The sequence below is a fragment of the Ambystoma mexicanum genome, chromosome 2p, assembly GCF_040938575.1.
Source record: "Ambystoma mexicanum isolate Mex_15411 chromosome 2p, UKY_AmexF1_1, whole genome shotgun sequence".
Classification (NCBI taxonomy): Eukaryota; Metazoa; Chordata; class Amphibia; order Caudata; family Ambystomatidae; genus Ambystoma; species Ambystoma mexicanum.
Genome location: NC_090923.1, coordinates 885,777,490 through 885,796,255, shown reverse-complemented (window position 1 = coordinate 885,796,255; position 18,766 = coordinate 885,777,490). Strand labels below are relative to the sequence as shown.

At 45.1% G+C, this 18,766-nt stretch overlaps 1 protein-coding gene across 1 annotated transcript in view; it reads right to left on the bottom strand.

Annotated features, from left to right (window-relative positions):
• Positions 1-18,766, bottom strand: part of PRKD2 (protein kinase D2) — a 704,913-nt gene that overhangs the window by 252,274 nt on the left and 433,873 nt on the right. The window contains exons 6-11 of the mRNA XM_069644584.1: positions 17,484-17,573; positions 9,167-9,320; positions 7,692-7,809; positions 6,790-6,867; positions 5,266-5,533; positions 2,561-2,613 (exon numbers count right to left, since the gene is read on the bottom strand). Of these exons, the coding sequence (XP_069500685.1) occupies positions 2,561-2,613; positions 5,266-5,533; positions 6,790-6,867; positions 7,692-7,809; positions 9,167-9,320; positions 17,484-17,573 (761 nt within the window). The remainder of the gene's footprint in view (positions 1-2,560; positions 2,614-5,265; positions 5,534-6,789; positions 6,868-7,691; positions 7,810-9,166; positions 9,321-17,483; positions 17,574-18,766) is intronic.

Here is an 18,766-nt window from a genome sequence, read left to right as displayed (position 1 = left end):
TGGTAATTAGACTGTGTACCCTGGGATGAGTACCATGGAGAGGAGCTGTATATGAATCCTGATGAGTGGGTCTGAAGAAGGCTTGAGAGCAAAAGGAACGGCAGGTGTTGAACACTCTGCGTTTAATCTATGGCTTATTAGAGATCTGGCTTAAGGTGTTTTAATGTGCCATGCACATTTAGCTGTTTCTAAAGCCTCATCTACAGCCTTCCTAAACAAGACTGATTACTCAATTGGTTTATTAATCAGGGTGGCTTGTGCAAAGACTCTGCCTGCTGTCTCCATGGAGTCAAGGGTATTTAAAAAATATGTTGAGTTACCAGTCTACCCTCTCTGATGATATTTTGTAATTGAGACCCAATGGGCTCAGGAACTTCATGGAAGTTATTTTGAAGCAGCCCCCACAGGACATCATTGTAGCTTTTTGCACTCTACCAGACCAGTTACCAGTCTACCCTCTCTGATGATATTTTGTAATTGAGACCCAATGGGCTCAGGAACGTCATGGAAGTTATTTTGAAGCAGCCCCCACAGGACATCATTGTAGCTTTTTGCACTCCTTATTAGGAGGGGCCTCAGTATTAGAGAAGAATACTCCAGCACGGTTTCCGGTGGTAGTAACTACTAGCGAGTTGCCCGTTAACTGCCAATGTGAGGGTTGTTGTGAGAAGGGAATGTGTGATTCTATTAATTGAATTTAATAAGGGAATAGATTGGCTAACGGCTTTCTTTTCCTTTAAAATGTCTTCCACAAAATCATGATCTGAAACTGTTTCCAGAGTTTGAATTTGGAAGTGTTCTGCTGCTTTTTTTAATACAGACTTTTAAAGAGACGCTGAACATCTGCAGGCGATGAGTTGCTGGGCTGACCCAAAGGATTATCATCATCCCCAATTACAATGTCTGGCTCATCTAAGGCATTGTGAGTGGGAGTAGCTGGCCAAGTACCCTGATCAGCGTTCCCCTTGCCATGTACTTTGGACTTTATCCCCTTGGACTTGGTGATAATATATTGGAAGTATCTTCAGAGACATCCTGTACAGGAGATTGATGGAGTAGGGGTTAACCCTCTTCTGCTTAATAGGGTATTTATCCATAGAGGTGACAAACTCAGACACCCTGTCCATTGTTTTCTCAAATCTCTACCTTGTCTGTGTACCTGTACTGGGGGTGTCAGGATGGGGAAACACAATATCTTCAGGTACTGCAGTTCTCTTACAATGCAGGGATTTGGACGATTTTTCATTAGCCTTTGTATAACTAGAGGAGATTACTGGTGAAGCAACAGGAGACCTACAGGGCTGTGTAGGTACCTTTGGTGTCATCTTCATGTGTTTTTCCCCATGTTTCTGCTTTGAAAGATGTTTAGACGGCCATTTCGACATATCCGAATCGGCAGTCGACAGGTGTTTATGAATGGCAACTTGTGTTTCTTTTGTTTTAGAGCCATGCGCTACATATGAGTGTGAAAGCGCAGCGGGTTTCCAACGCGAAGGTTCGACAACTTTCGATTAAAGTGTAATTGACGGGAGAGTCAAAAGGGGCTTCCATGGCAAAGGTTGGCTTGAGGTTGTGCATTTATCTAAATGCACGTTTGTGTCTTTTTTTTGGCAGAGGATTTCCCCGTAACAGAGCTTTTGGCTTGCCTGGTGGGGCTGGGGACAGACACATGGCAGTCTACCGACGACTCTTGTATGTATTCTGCTTCCAAAAAGGAGCCATAGCTGCAGAGCTCTTCCTCATCCGAGGCAACAGCGTCAGTGGGTGAATTGGATTCGGCCTGCATGGTGTGGGCCACCCACCACTTAGTGTGCCTTTCTTTAATTGCTTTAGGCTTTGCAGGACTTCAAACCCTGTTCAATGTGATTGCATGGAAGGCAGTTATTACACACTCAGTGCATATCTTTCCAAGGAAATTCTTATTGCAGGAAGGACAGAATTTAAAAGGCGTCCTTTCCATTATTATGTGCAGCCAGACAAGTACGAGTGAGTAGAAAAGGAAAGCAAAAAGAGGCATTCTATAAGAAGAATGTAAATGTTGAACAGCCACCCCCTCCCCCACCTCCCTACTGCAAAAGGCCAAAGCCTGGTGAACTCCTGCAGCCAGGCGTCGAGAAGGCAACGTCTGCAGAAGCTTCCGTTGGTAGTCGCTGAATGTTGAAGAATCATTTGTTGAGACGGCTGTCGAAATGTGATAACGATATCGAATCTCTCTGAACTACAATTTATATCTAGTAGCAAAGCTACGAACTACACATTATGCGGCCAACCACGATGGCGGAAAAATAAAAACAATCGGAGGGACCTCGACTTGTAAAGGATCATGGGTACAATAAACATCACAGAGGGATAGTATTCCAAACATACCCAGTCGACGTCCCTTTTCGAGGTTCAAAAACAAGATGCAATACCTTGCACCTACCGCTAGATGTCGGCCTAGGCACAGCGTGCAATTCTAAGCAGATCTACAAGCCTCAGAAATATACACACACAAACACACAGTACCATCTAATCCTGAACACTTGGCAGCGAGAGAGTGCCAGGAGCATAAGGCACTTACCACATTCTCTTGAATCTGACTGTTGGAGACGGAGATGCTGAGAGACGCCTGCCCTGGAATGGTAAAGGACAATATTGAGACAAACATGCCAACCAACCCTTCGCTAGCTTTCCTTTGAGATTTATTAACTCTTTAATCAGAGTCCATCTAAGACAAGGTTGCTGTGGAACCCAGAGGTACCAGTGCATCCTGCAACTGTTCCTTCACTGGGCAACAAACTCTTAATACTCATGCTCACCTTGACTTTCAAACCCTCCAAACCTATCCTCAGATAGCTGTGGCCTTCTCTTTGCTCACTCTTGCAGTTTCTACCATTGTTTACCATGCCTACAATCGGATTCCTTGGTTTTGACACAGCCCCTTTCATTCACATCCTTCCCGCTATTGTTCTAGCAACCTCCGTGTAGGTCTCTTGACCCTGCCCACTGCAATTTGGTGGCCTACTGACATTCCTAGCCTTTCTGTGTGACCCCAGTTTTCTAATATCTATCTGAACTTGCATCATGCACCAACACTCCCAATTCAAACATGCCTTGCGTCTTTGGGAGACTTCTTGCAGCTCTCTCCCCTGTTGGCCTTCCTTTCCATTGAATCTCATATCTTCTTCTTACTCACTCCACTATCAATTAAATTCTTTATTGGAGCCTTTCGTCGTGCTCTTTTTAATTGTGATTCCTCCCGTGATACTTTAATCAGATTTCTCCCTGCTCTCTTCACTTCTAGCTCCACAGCATTGTCCCATTTGAAAAGTCTCCACGTCTCTTTCTGAAATATCAACTCATACATTTGAAACCACTTCTTGCGTAGCTTCTTACAGTCTTTTCTTTTTGGTCTTACTGAAAATATCTGGTGCTATTTTGCATTTGTTGTCTCACTTAGGCCACTTAAAGTCTGACTGTCAACTCCTACAGACTGGTTATTTTGGCTCGCAATGGATCACTTTTAGAGTGCATACAGTATCAATCTTGGGCTCCGTACAGTATCTTTTTGATATAATACCATCACTGTTGAGTATTTCTGTTGCCTCGCTAGCAGGAGCCCTAGTGTGAAGTCACCCACATCATTGTCTACGAGATCCCCGCAGATTTATTTGCAGGACTCGTGCAGCCTCATTCTTGAGTCTAGTAACGTCGTGTTCTTGCACTGCACATAAACTCTCTTCACAACTTCCACTGTTCGTTCTAACTGGTCACACATTCCATTTCTGCCTTTAGCCTTGTAGTCTTTCTTTCACCCTCTTGCATTTCCTATCTTTTTGTTCATGCAGCCCCTTCTCTTGTATAGCCACTCTTCCCTTCCTTTGTTGTAATGTACTTCTTCCTCAGCATGTACAGTGCTTCACTGCCTCTAGCAAGGTTTGTGCTCTACAAATCACCTACATACATTATCTCACCTCTAAACCGTGAGGCTTTCCCACAAGCCAATCGTCAGAAACCAAGAGCTTCACTTTTAGCCTAGAACAGCCTCCACATATTGCTCTAATGCAGTTTCATTCTTCATTGTAACACATATCATATTTAACTTCACACATTGTCACTAATGTCCCCTTGAAATGCACTCTTCAATTTCAAATACCAAGGTTGTCTCGCCCAATCTCCCTCTTCCACTTCAACCTATTACAATGCCCTCTTCTGGCTTATTTTTCCTCGCTACATAGCATCACCACACTTTTGTTCTACTGGATCATTTCAGCTGCACTCTTGGACATCAACGCCGCCCCTCCCCCTTGGGCTTCAATGAAGTTGCTCACTCTTCTCTTGCAATAGCAATCCTTTCTACTCAATCTACCTGCTACATTGCCCTCTCTTGTGCCTTGTAGAGCCTTCAGTACGAATAGAGGGATAACTACATAGCTGGGAGTTTCATTTGAGCCACTCTACAGTAAGTTCTGGATGAGAATTAGTAAGACTGAGGACACATTCTGACCCTAGATCGATCACAGCCTACAGACAAGGCAATCCCTTTTTCTACAGTGTGCACTGTAATCCTCCTTTAACAGGCATTGTACGGGATGCTCTAATCTCAACACAGCTGCTGCCATAAGGGGTAACTGAAATCACTCCTTAGCTGTCGTCAAGCTAACAGTTTTGGCTGGTACCTTAAGATGTTCAGTAATCATGACAGATATGGTTGTTGTGTGCCATGTAATGGGCTCACCTGCCATTGAAATGGTCTTTGAAGTGCTAAGGCGGCAGATTTGTAATTTTAGAGGACCATGGTCCAACATAGCAATACATAAGTGCCACTGTATTTTCTCTACTTTGCAACATAGGGGGAAGACTAATGGCTCTCAATCTGCCTCTGTACGTAGTTCTGAAAACTCGCTCTAGCTGTGACCTGGATTGGTGTACTAGTCAGAGGCTACCTTGAAGCATAAGGGTCCAGCTAGTACTAGACCTGATGCTTCAGTCCCTTTTCACTGGTACCATAAAGGTGCTCCAATTCATCCTTTCGCTGGCAACATAAGGAATAATTTTAATCCTAAATGGCATACAGTGCTTTAATCATGCTCGTTATCATAAGGGCACTCTAATAGCACTGTAGCTGCAGTTTGGCTGGCACTTGTAAGGAGGATGTAAACCTAGCTTTAGCTGGCACATGATCACTAGGTTCCTTAGTGTTGTCTGCTTGGTCTCACTCTAACAACAGTTTTACAAGCCAAGGACCTCCAGAGTAGCATGTTCCGCCATCCCTGAGTGACTTACTGTGAGGTGCATGACCACCAGCATTAGGGGCATCCTGCAGGATAACTGGCATCATGGCCTGTCGAATGGCACTCTCCCATGCCCGGGCCACCTCCACTCCAACACCGCTGTTCTGAGTACTGAAGTGTGCCGGCATGGGTGGGTTCTCTCCCACGAAGAAGGTGGCATTGGAAGTGAAGAGCTCAAAGCAGTGAGGGTGTGTTCCTGGAGGTACTAGCGTGAAATTATTGGCTGGTTCCACCGCTAGAATCTCAGAGAGCGGGATCTCCTGCCAAAGACAGAAAGAATTAAGAGCACAGAGGCGAGTTGTGGGGGAGGCAAGGTCAATGACTGACATTCTCTGCCAGAGAAACACCAATAGTTATTCAGAGTCAACATGAAAGCGCTGTGACCGGTGGTCAAGGAGGGTTGGGGCAGCAGACAAGCAGAGGAACACACAAGAGTGATGTAGAGGCAAACAAGAGAGTTCTGACTCGAATGGGGTCCAGGGAGGGGAGACTGTCACCCACAGGGAAAGAAGAAAGGATTTAGGGACAACAGAAAGAGGTTGACTCACTGGTGGTTCAGAGGGCCGTGATAAAGGATGGTTGTCTGCCAGAAAGAAAAGGAGTAGTTGTGATACAGTAGAAAGAAGCTGATGGACGCCATGCAGCTTCTAGAGAAAAGCAGGTGTAGGCAACCACCTGGCAGACAGAAGATGGCCCCTACAAAACAGTATATAGGAAGTCCCTTGACTGGGGGCTATGAAGACAAAATGTAATAGGGTATCCAGATTTTTTTCACTGGGCTTGAGTGGATGTGAGAGACAGAAAGAGAAATCTTGGGATGACGGGAGTGTGACTAAGTTGGCAATGAAAGAATAAAAGAAGAACAGAGTAATAATTGGACAGACAGAAAATGTGTGCTATTTAGGCACATGCAAATAGAGAGGAGACAAAACATAAGATTAAAACAAAACATATTGGATCCTGATAAAGAATAGGGCAACCAATAAATGCATATATAGACCATCTTGCACAGGGAGAAAGACAACAAACGGACACAAACATACAAAAATTATCCAGTGCTCACGTCATAACAGCAGGGAGATAGATCTCATGATCGTCAATCCCAATGTGGGGGGGCAGGCGGGAGATAGACAGGGCAAGAAAGGAAGGGTTAGAGGGAGAATGGATATAGGGAGAGAGGGGAAGAGAGAAATAAAAGGAGCTCAGAAGAAACAAGAAGAGCTTGACCTCTTTAATGAAAGTCCACACCATAAAACTGTTCGAAAGACTGGCCCACCCCCCTTGGTGGACGAATCCTCCATGAGATTGAAATGGACAGAGCCCTTGAGTCCAGCAGGAAGCAAGAGAGGGAGAAAGAGAAAGAAACCAGTGTGAATGACAATTTTGCAAAGTCATGCCCTTTATGTTTAATCCCCAGGAGTCAGATGTAGGTAGCCCTCAGAAAAACTCCCTCTCTGAGACCAGCACAGAGCATACAGTCGATAACCTTGCAATGACATAATTTGGCAACGCATACCTTGTAATAGCGGTTGGTGGTATTGCTCTGGAAAAGGGTGATGCACTTGCAGTCCATCCTCCAGTAATGACGCTTCCTCTGGAAAATGTAATGCAAAGACTTAAGAGATACAGCCATAAGAGGTCAATCCAATGGTTTACAGCTGATTATTGGTTGCCCTAGGCACTCTGGCTATTTCCTGAAGGCCCAGGACTCTTTTGATAAGTGCCCAGGAGAACCAGGGATCCCAGGACTGCTTGCACACATAGCCAGGAGGCAAATCAATCTCGCAAATATGTACGTAGCTTCAACTTCTTTTCCTCAAAAAGATAAGCACTTCCAAGCCCCTTCAAAAACACAAGAGGTAGGGAAACTAATTGTAGTATGCACAACACCTATTACAATGACTGCCCCTATGGTCCAATGGGTGGACTTTTAGAGGTGTAACGGAACCCAGTGATGTGAAGGGTTCCACCAGGAACAGTTGAAGGGATTTACAGGATGGGAGCCAAATGGAACGGGTGTAACCCACTGCACTCCCGTTGCCCTCTTTATAATTAACTGTAACTTAATAAAAGAAGTTTCCTTTTGCACCCTTTGTCTCCCACCTCATCTTTGCCCGCTGCCTGACTTACCTGTGAAAAGAGATCACTTCACTTTTGTACCTGGGATGAAGGGGTATGCCTCTGGATACTAGAGCTGTTGCAAAAGGTGCTAAAATGATATATTTCTAAATAAGTTAGATGGGGCTCAAGTCCTAACAGTTGAAGGCAGGAAGCAATTTATTAAAATCTCAGGCTGATGAGAGGCAAACAGGCACACAAGGCACTCATACTCTCCTGTGTTACAGCCAATATATTTCATGATGTTTTTCACTAGCATCTGGCCCCTAGTGTGAGTGAGTTTGTGTTTAAGTCTCTCACCAGAGTATCCTTGTTGCTGTAGTGCACCATCCAGCCTTCCTTCAGGGTCGTGCTGGACTTTCGAGTAGTGTGTCGTACAGATTGGACAACCCTCATGAGTGGAATGTATCCCATAGCGCTGCAAAGGTAAAGGCAGGCATGTCACAGACGAGTCATTACTACAACAGAAAATGCTTATATCCTCCTAAACTATTACCACCAGCTTCTTCCACAATATGCTGCATTCCACTTACATTTTCTATAAGAGACTGGCCAACATTTATCTTGTTCACAGGATACATCCTGATAACTGTATCCTCTACAGGATGTCTAGTGTCCTGCACCTGTTTATGTACTGGCCTCCTGTTATCTGCCAAATGCCAAATGTCATCCTGGATTCATCTGCGACTGCTTACCCTCTCCTCTGCTATCGCTAGTCTCTTCTTGCTACTAACAGCCACCTCATTTTCTTGCCATCCCTTTCAACTTTGTTGCTTCATATCTCTGATCTATTCTTCATTTTATTTCTGCTTGGCACCTGTCTCACAGATCATCTTGCATATGCCTGTTTCCCCCTCCCATAAAATCTTCCTGTCATTTCTTGCTACTGCCTCTTTGTTGATGCCCGCTACATCCCAGTGACCTCCCCTGCTGCAGACTGCTATGCCCCGTAACATACCCTCCTATTCAATTTCTTGAACACGCCCAGCTAGTTCGCGCTTCTCCACAGGTTTCTGCTGTGTTATCCTAACTTCCCTGACTCGTATATACATTAGATCACTCCTTCTGGTTTACTTTCTACACCTAGGGGGTCATTAAGAGTATGGCGGTAGGGGTTTAACGGCACCGGTAAGGATGCCGGTGCCGTTAACCCCTACCGCCGCATTCCGAGGTCCCTTAGCGGGTCCCACTAGGGCTGGCTGGTTTTACCAGCCGCCCTTAGCGGGACCAGTTAAGGGACCAGGGAGTTAAAAACGGGCCCGCAATTTGCGGGCCCGTTATTAGCTCCTTCCCCATTCCCATTGAGCCCTATGGGGGCTCGAAGGGGAATGGGGAATGGTTTTCGAAATGGGGATTTACAGGGTCCGCAAGGGTCAGAATGTCCCGGTAAGTCCCCATTCCGACACCACGGACCCGGACACAGGTTTGGAGGCAGCAATGGTGCTAATAGCACCATGCCTACCTCCAAACTCGTAATGACCCCCCCCCCTAGTCTCCCTTGTTGATGCCGGCCTCCAGTCTTCATCTGACCACTCATGTTGCTAAAAGCCACCATTTCTCATCACCTCTCCTGGTCAGACACTTGCTGGATCATTCAGCTCTTCCTGCCATCCTGCTTGCTATTGGTGTCCCTGAAGGGGAGAAGTATGTGAGAGATGGGAGTCTCTTCCATGAGAAAGTAGAAGTAAGAAGGTGCAAAGAAGGTCATGAGGTGCAAGGAAGTATCTAAAGAGGAGGCAAGGGGGAGGGTGGCAGGCACCTGCACAAAGTATTACCTTTCAGTTTTATTTAGATCATCCATGTCCTCTGAATGGCCACGAATCTCATTCTCTGCATGGGATCCAGGAATTATTCCAGAGTCATCGGATTCATCCATCATTGAATTTTTTTCACAGTCGCCATCCTCGCTGCCTTCCTCCATTGCAGAATCTAAAAGGAAGAGATAATCCTTGCCTTGTCTTATATTCACAGCTGAACAGGATTCAAAAACTGAAGTCATGACACCCTAAATTTAGCTCAGTTTCTCAAACCACATGCAAGGACAGAAGCATAATTGGAGTCCCATATTTTAAGGCATTCCTTCCTCTTGCATTGTACAATAACCACCATTGATATTTGTTTCTGTATCAAAAACATGCCCCACTGATTAGACTCACCCAGTGAGACCCTAAAAAGCCCAGGGATATCCATCGTAACCACTGAACAGAGCACCCCTCCCACCATATCTAAATGAGGTCACAACTCTCTTTTATAGGTGGTCTCTTGTCAATAGGCGCAGTTCATGCCACCTACGTTAAATGAGATTTACCTCCCCACATCCTTTCAAGGAGACACCGGCAATACCAACTGGAACCACAATATACCATTGTATAGGGGTGCCAACGCCTCCCCGTCAACCATTTGACGGGGGAGGGGTTGGCATAGAACCATTTGGCCTGACTATCATGCTAGTGTAGATAGCATGATAGGCAGACCAAATGGTTCTATTATTGCAGAAATCAGGATTATAGTACCTTGATTTAAAAGGTAAAAGTTGCATATGGCACTGCGCATATTTGGGTTAGGATTCCCGAGGATGTGAAGGGTGCTTTAAATATCACACATACCATAAGCGTATAAAGATATATTCTGAATAATGGATACAAAGTGAGAGATGTTTAGATAAATAAATAATAGCTCTCTGAAGAATAAATACAGTGTCAGACAAAGATACATTTCAAAATGGATAATCCAAGTACAAAATGGTTTCCAGGTATAAGAGACTATGGCTCATGCCAAGAATTTTTAGACATGCAACCGCGGCTGATACATTGGAGATAGTCTTTGGCAGCATCTTGCAGTGAAGTCATTTGGTTTGTGAGGTTAAAATTGGAACTTGGCAGGAAAAGCACCCAAGATGAATGATGAAGCCAGATAAAGCAAGGGAAAGTTGGATACATGTATCTATGTTCTTAATGAAGAGGGCACAATATGAGTCATGTAGACCATTTGAGAGACCAGGTGTATTATTTGGCACTATATAATAAATCAATTTCTCCAACAGTATAAAGGCACTAACTATCTTGGCAGGACCTAGAAAATCAGATAAAGAGTAGACACTGATGTGATGAAGGCGTTCTTGGCAGAAGTTAAGAACTGTCATAGTCGTGTCTAGCCAAATCTAAAATAAGCCGATCAGTTTTGTGCGTCAGAGAAAATTGTGGATGCCAGCTATGTTAATGTGGGCTTGGTGTACACCAGACTATAAAAGCAGGGGAAAGGCAAAATGTCTTCGAGAGTGTCCAGAGCGTGTCGTGCAACTACAGCTAGACTGATGAGAAACTCTTAGGCTTTTGATCTCTCTCTCTAAAGTTCAAAGGTCCTCCTCTGCAAGGTTCAAGCCTCCGACTATAAAGTTAAACACAAACTTGCAAGGGGGGCTCCCTTCCCCAAGCTTACTTCACTTCAGGTCTCTCTCTGTCGGGCTCGGACAACTTTCAGATGTCAAAGGCTTTCGAATGTGCGTGGCTTACTTTTTAGACCACTGCAGGACCACTTCGACTCAAAATGTATAGTTCAACTTTTACTTCCCCTTTTATGAGTTAACCTTTTCCATATCGCTTTGAACAATTTACCTTTCACAAAGACTTTCGAGTGGGCTCCTCCCTTTTGCCGGACCACTCCGTTACTTAGTATCGCTGAACTCGCAGCTGCCTTTTACTTCAAAGTTCATTCACAGGTCTGCCTTTCTTTGCATCTCATCCACACGCGTGCAGCCTTCAGTTGTAATAAAACGTTTGTAATAAATGTTTATAGTTTCAGATGCCCCGTGTCGCAAGTGCCTCCCCAAGGGCTAAACCGAACCTCTTCCCCCTTTTCGGAGGGGGTTGTTTATGCTTCTGATTGTGTTTTTGACAACCTAGGTTGTTGTTCGGTTGGGGAACTCCAGGGCGGGGATTTTTATATTACCTTCCACTTATATTCCCCAGTCTGGAGATTATTGACACTCCTATCCACATATTCTTCTCTTTTTTTTTTTTTCTGCCTACTTATAAGCTTTACTCTATATTTTCCATTTTGTCTCTCCACTAGTTTTTGCCCCATTTACTTGGTGCCCCACGACCATTTTCCTTGCACTATCCCCCTTCTGAGTATGGCAGAGTTCGCCACACTCAGTTACACAGAAGAACAAACATCGGAACTCATTAGAGGCCCTTCCTTTTTTGACTCCTTAGACCCGAGCATACCTCGAGCTTTAACCAACACTACGGAAGAGATCCTTAAACGCAAAAAGAAAACCTTTAGGACTGAACTACATGGGCATTTCCTTCGGGAGTATTTAAGATCAAGCATTAACCCGGAGGGCCTTATTGTAAGAAATGAGCCACGCCTATTCCTAGAAGACAAAGAATATACGACTAATTTCAGTTTTATTGCTACAAAGTGCAGTCGGGATCTTATGGTCCTCACTATAACTACTGCACAACGGATTAGTCACGAATTACAGAAAACACTAGAGAGTGAGGAATTAAAATTCAAAAACAACTCGGCCCTCACCAATGCACAGGAATTACTGAACGAACTTAACAAACAGTTTGATATCTTCAAAACAAATACCATTACCAAGAAAACCAATAAATTACAAAAAGACATTAAAGAGTTTAAAACGGAGGCTGTGTACCCTTACACAACAGCTGATTACATCAATACACACAAACAACGAGGCGGGGCTGGCAATAATAAAGGATGGGGAGGTAGAAGAAGAGTGACTTTCTCTGGATCCAGCAGTGGGTCCTCAGGCAGTGGATCCAATTCTAGCCATCCACAATACATACCCCAGTTTGATCCACAACAATTCCCAGGCCCCCAATTACCACAATTTCCTTTTTTAGGAAGAGGAGGCCAGGGAGGAGGATGGGGTCCACCAATGTACCCTGGACCATGGAACATGCCATATCAGGGCCAACGCAGACGTTTGAGACAAGGGAGACGCCAACGTTAATGCCACAGCATGCCACATTACCCATTTTTAATTTGGCGGCTACGAATCTCTCTTCTGGACAAATTTCTGTCCTTACTAAGGGTCTGTCTTTTGTCCCTACGACCAATACAGATTGGTACAAAACAGAAGTTGAAATGAGAAGGTTCTTCCGGACTCTAAGACTCTGTGTCTTCTTTAATGAACACGAAAACATAGAAGACAGCAACGATACCGGGCTTCGACCGCCCTCTACCTTCATGCCCACTGAAGGACAGATACCACAGGATCTCATTACTTTTGAAAGATGCGTACTAAGGGACATTAAGAAACTGAGCAAGAAGAATATCTCTACACGCCAGAACCTTACCAAGAAAGAGAGAACAGCTCTCAAACAATTAGCCGAGAACACCAACATAGTAATAAAACCGGCTGACAAGGGGGGTGGTATCGTAATCATGACTAATGAACAATACTGTCACATGATTATGGACCTACTCGAAGACAAGACCAGCTACCGTCCACTTAAAGTAGATCCCACTCGTGCAATTACAACAGAGATTGCAGAGATGGTAGCTTACGCGAGTGATCGAGAGTGGATCACATCTAAAGAAGCATCCTTTCTGACCTCCTCCCAGGAACGGATTCCATGTCTGTATGCGCTTCCTAAAATACATAAAGATACCCGGAACCCACCAGGGCGCCCTATCGTGTCGGGATGTGGCTCGATATTGGAACCCATCGGTAGATTTATTGACTATTTTTTGAAACCCATCAGTATAGGTACCAGATCATACCTTCGCGACACAACCCATACCATCCAAGTATTTGAAGGCCTCCCATTTGATCCCACCTCTCAATATCTAGTCACCCTTGACATCAAAACTCTCTATACGTCCATACCCCAAGAGGCTGCCATTGATTGTATTTACGAACACCTGACACACAGGGGCACACAATCTAGGGTCCCGGCTGAATTTATCATTGAACTTCTGACATTAGCCTTGAGTAAAAATTTCTTCATGTTCAACAAACAATTTTTCCTACAAATCAAGGGCACGGCCATGGGGGCAACATTTGCCCCTAGTTTGGCCATCCTATTCATGGCATCCTTCGAAGATAAATATGTGTACAACCAAATTAATCCATGGTTGGTACACATACACAACTGGCAGAGATATATTGATGACATAATTTTTCTGTGGTCAGGGGATGAATCTTCCCTAGGGGACTTTTTGCTATGGCTTAACGCCTGTGATAACAATATTCAGTTCACAATGGAATCTGATCGCCAGACTATCCATTTTTTGGATTTAGAAATATCCAATATCACTAACAAACTTGCATGTAACCTCTACAGGAAACCAACAGACCGAAATACTCTGCTCCACTTCAGAAGTGACCACCCTCATCATGTTCAACAGAATTTACCATATGGACAGTTCCTTCGCATTAGAAGGAACTGTACTTCGTTACCAGATTATTACACACACTCGGGTCAACTGACGGAAAGACTTCACCAGAGAGGATATCCCAAAAAACTGGTATCTAATGCCCAGAAAAGAGCCAGGTTCACCAATCGAGACAGCCTCGTGACACCTGAGCCATTACGAGAACAAACAACTGAAGACAGGATCACATGTGTCACCACACATGGACCTAACTCATTTCAAATTAAAAGGTCCATTCAAAAATTCTGGCCCATAGTGAGGCTACTGTTACCAGAGGAACCGCTTCCCAGATTTGCCTCTAAGAGAGGGAGGAATATTAAAGAACATTTAGTGCATTCCATGCACACACGGGATGTTCTTACCACTGGACCATGGAATTTACGCAAAATTACTGGGCATTTCCCATGTGGATCATGCTCAGTATGCAAATTCACAGTGAAGACCAAGTCCTTCCTGATTAATGGGAGACCTTGGACTTTGAAACACCACACGAATTGTAAGAGCAACCAGGTAGTCTACTGTGTTCAATGCCCATGTGGTTTCAGGTATGTAGGTCAGACCACACGTAAAGTGGGGACCCGCATATCTGAACATCGTTCTAGGATTCGCTGCAAGCTCACTACTTCACCGTTGGTGACACATTACCTAGAGCATCGACACACACCAGATGACCTCCTGTGGTGGGTACTAGAAAAGGTCGAATCTGGTCCCAACGTACAAACCAGACTGCTCACACTAGAAGCCAGATGGATCCATCGTCTGGACTCTTACGAACATGGTTTAAATGAACTTAATAATCCTCAGTTCTAAAACAGACACATTCTGAACTTAGCCTTATTTATCCATGCCCATTGCCTTCCATTGACTGTTCCTTTGACCTATATGCACACTGCGTATAGTCCTTTCCTTGTGGGTTAATTAATTATTTAATATCAGACCATCTTATGACCATTTGATATCCACATGTGGGGTTCGAATCAGTCCTCTTTTTCTTCTTCCCCCCGTGCGGGACTGCAGGCAGATTCCCTGTGCTGCTATACGCCCTAGGTCATGACGCCATCCCGCGCACGGACAAACCTCATTAGTGTCCTTGGTAATCTAGCCATACTACGGCTTCACTTGGGGTAGCATTGCGCCGACTCATTGCTTGAGCCATGCCGAGCTGTGGGGGCCCGGCATCTACTACCAATCGTGTCTTGACACGTTTTCCTCCATCTTGGGCCCGCCCACTTTTGAGTGCTCACATTTCAGGTCCACGACTTCCGGTACCGACAGGCACCGCACTGCATCTTTCGGAGTTAGCTTTTCACCTGTACTCGATACACTAGACTCACAGGTAAGACGCTGTCCACCCCGGCGCATAACTCTCCTTGTGGCTACGCTTCAATCACTCACTCCCCCTTCTTTTCTCTGCCCCCCTCCTTTCTCCCCCCCACCACCCCACCCTTCCCCCCTCACCCTTCCTTACCTTTTTGCTTCTTTCCCCTTGCTTTTTCCCAGCTGACGGCTGCCTCGCCCGCGGCTGACTGAAACAGACCCGCCTGGAACCGGACAGCGCAGCTGTTCTCGCTCCCTCTCGGAAGCTCCACGGCTCCGCCGTTTATACTGGATGTTTTTTTCTTTCTACCGTCCAGGTATTCAGTTTATTTTATTACATGCTTGGCACTAGCAGGGAATTCCTGGTTTGTGGGGCACCATTATTTGGGCGCATGCTGAATTAGAATCACATTACTTCTTTTCCACAACTTCCCTGTCTTAGGCAGACACAGGTGGAAGTGTTTGGTGATTTTCTAATAGTTGTATTATCATTTTATTTCTTTGACTGTGGAGATTTTATGCCAAGTGCAACCTTCACGACTGCACTTTAAATATCTTTTTAAATTATTAAATAATCTTCATACTTAGTCATTAGGACACTCATGATAGGGAATTCTCACCTCACCTGTCTATAGTCTGTCCTTTTTAGCTTTAAACTCAAATTCTTTCTTTTTCTTCATTCTTCCTACAGAAACTCATCAGCCCTGAAGAAGGCGGAACATTAAAACTGATCCTTTATCCTTTTGGGACCAGCCTCCGCCGAAACGCTAGAACCTGAGGGGAGTGTTGGGACTTTTTTCCTTTCTACCAACACATCCTTTCGCCTCATTGGAACAGTTTCCCCCACTGCGTTGGCTAAATCTTGAAAACAGACTACATATCTGAACAATAACCCCAGGCCATTTTAGTCCAGATCCTATTTTTTCAGGTTCGCACACTGGGAATATTAAGGATAGACTCCTTGATTAGAGCAGCATAACTAAAGGGTGTGTATCTCGGATAGAATTTTTCCCGAGACCCTGGTAGGACAGACAGACATATCCAAGCCCTACCACTTTGCTGCCCAACTCATCCGGGTTTCCGGTTAAATCTTTTCAGCCTTTCAAATTCTCATTGGTTTACATAATTGTTACTCTTTTGACTCCACCGGTTCTTGACCCTAGTGCATTTCCTTCTGTGATTAGATAACAGATCGAAGTTCGGTGTATGTCAACCCGCACAAATTTGCTTTTTATGTTAAAAAAATTACGAAAAAGTATTGTGTGTTGTTGCTTTTTTGCTAGTTTATTGTTGATTGTTCACTTGTCTAAATGCTTGATACACATTATACTATATATATTTAAAAAATGTCTGTTATGTGAAAAATGTCTCACGATTGTACATTGCATTAAAAGTATTTATATATATTTTTCTTCTTTCCAATAATTGAACCTAGCATTTATTGCTCGTATATAGAGCTACTCAGGGGAGATCCAGGATTTAAATGACCCCCATTTTAGCTCTCTTTTTTTGGCATAGCGACACTCCCTTTCTTTTTCATGCTTTATTATTTCAAACTTTAACACACACAGTCTTTCAGGTCGCTTGCCAACTCACCGGCTGTGTGCGTTTTACGATTTCCAATTCACAAGTCAAGGTTAGTACCACAGGCTTGGCCTCGCCTCCCCAACTCTGCTGTTCACCCGGGAGGGTCGCTGGCGTCCTTGAAACGCAGTGCAGTTTTCACTTGAGGGATCTGGCCTTCTCCACATGTCTCTCGCGGCCCGTCAGCGGCAACGACCTTCAGTAGGGAATTCTGGGGTTTTCCGACACGCTGCTCTCGCCCGTTTGTCAGTCGCTCTGCTCCAATAGGTTTGCCTTCATCCCGGAAGCCCTGCTTGTTCTTGTTTTCCGCCTTGCTCAGAGTGTGTCTTTGGGTTCAGTTTTTTATTCGTGTGAGGAGAGCTAAGTGGTATCAAGTGTATGAACTTAGAAGTAAGTGCCTTACTTTGGGTGACCCGATGGCCAGTACGATGTGCAAAAGTTAATGTTACTCTCAGTCACCCTCTTCCTCGGCCCAGTGTTTGTGTAAAAGGGGGTGGGGGGATACGGGACCTCAGAGCATCCTAAAACAAAGAATGGGCTGGATAAACAAAATAGGGGGAAAACCATGTCTCACCATCGGCTGTCTCCCCGAAGACCCCTCACTGAGGTGATCCTTCCGCACTGGTCCACACCCAGGGTCTGGATCCAAAGGCCACGGCCTTGCCCTGGCCACCTGGGAGGAGATCACCGGGGACTAGCGGGTGAGACACCCTCCGATTTCTCACACACTCCAATAAAAGCACCCCTATCTAATCCCAGGGGGACTCTCGGGCCGTGACTTACCCCCATTAGAGGACACAGTGTCTGCAGTCTCTCCAAGACAGTCATTGGGAACTTTAGTTGCGCATCTCTTGTGGCAGTTAAATTTGCAATCTGCAGAGGGGTAAACACAAAGTGGAAATAGAAATTGAGACAGACACGTAGCAATTACATTTTCCTCATAATGATGCATAGGTTATAGAAAGGACTTGTGCAATCCGACAAGCACTTTGGGTGATAGCGAAGCGTGAGAAGTGCACTGGATGACGGTGCATAAGTCACAGAGACTGTGTATATGTAAAAGAACAAGTTACTCTCTTACCTGGTAACGTTCTTTCGATGGGATGGTCCGACGACGTATTCCATATCTATGACAGTAATCACCACAGCTGTGCTGCTTCGGAAAATCTTTCGGCGCCTGCGTCCTGCTTCAATGACGTCGATACGCCATCCTCGAGGACCTCCTCCGATGGCCTACGTCACCGGATGTTATAAGTAGGACGCACGACGCCCGTAGCCTCAGTTGTAGTTTTTTCCCCAGAACGTGTGGCACCAGTCTTCTGCCAGTCTGACACACAAACCTTGCGAAAACGTAAGCTGCAATCGCATAAGAAATTCTGTAGCAGGGAAGGCAGGGAGGGAGCAATATGGAATACGTCGTCGGACCATCCCATCGAAAGAACGTTACCAGGTAAGAGAGTAACTTGTTCTTCGAGGGGATTGGGTCCTCCGATGTATTCCACATCTATGACAGACTCCCAAAGCAGTACCAATGCAAGGAGGTGGGAAAAGAATTTAGAAAACAGAAATTTAGAATGCCCAATCAAATTGCAGGGTAAAGGACCGCCTTGCCAAAGGCCAGATCCTGCCCCCGGATGGAATCGAGGGAGTAGTGACGTACAAAAGTATGTACCGAAGCCCAGGTGGCTGCATCACAGATGTTACAAAGAGGAACACCCCTCTGCAGGGCAGTAGAGTCAGCCATACCCCTGGTAGAATGGGCCCGTAAGCCGACTGGTGGGTCCTTACCCGCCAAACGGTAATACTCAGAGATAGCCAAAATAATCCAGTGAGACAAAGTCTGTTTCGTCACAGCTAGTGCCAAACGCTTTCCAGCGTAACCATTGAAGAGTTGATCGTCCACTCTGACCCGGGACATGCGTGCAATATAAAAGCTTAACGCTCTCCTAGGATCAAGCCTATGGAGCCTCTCCTCTTCCTTACCAGGATGTGGAGGAGGATAAAATGCCGGAAGAACAACCTTCTGGCCTAAATGAAATTCCGACACCACCTTCGGAAGAAAGGAA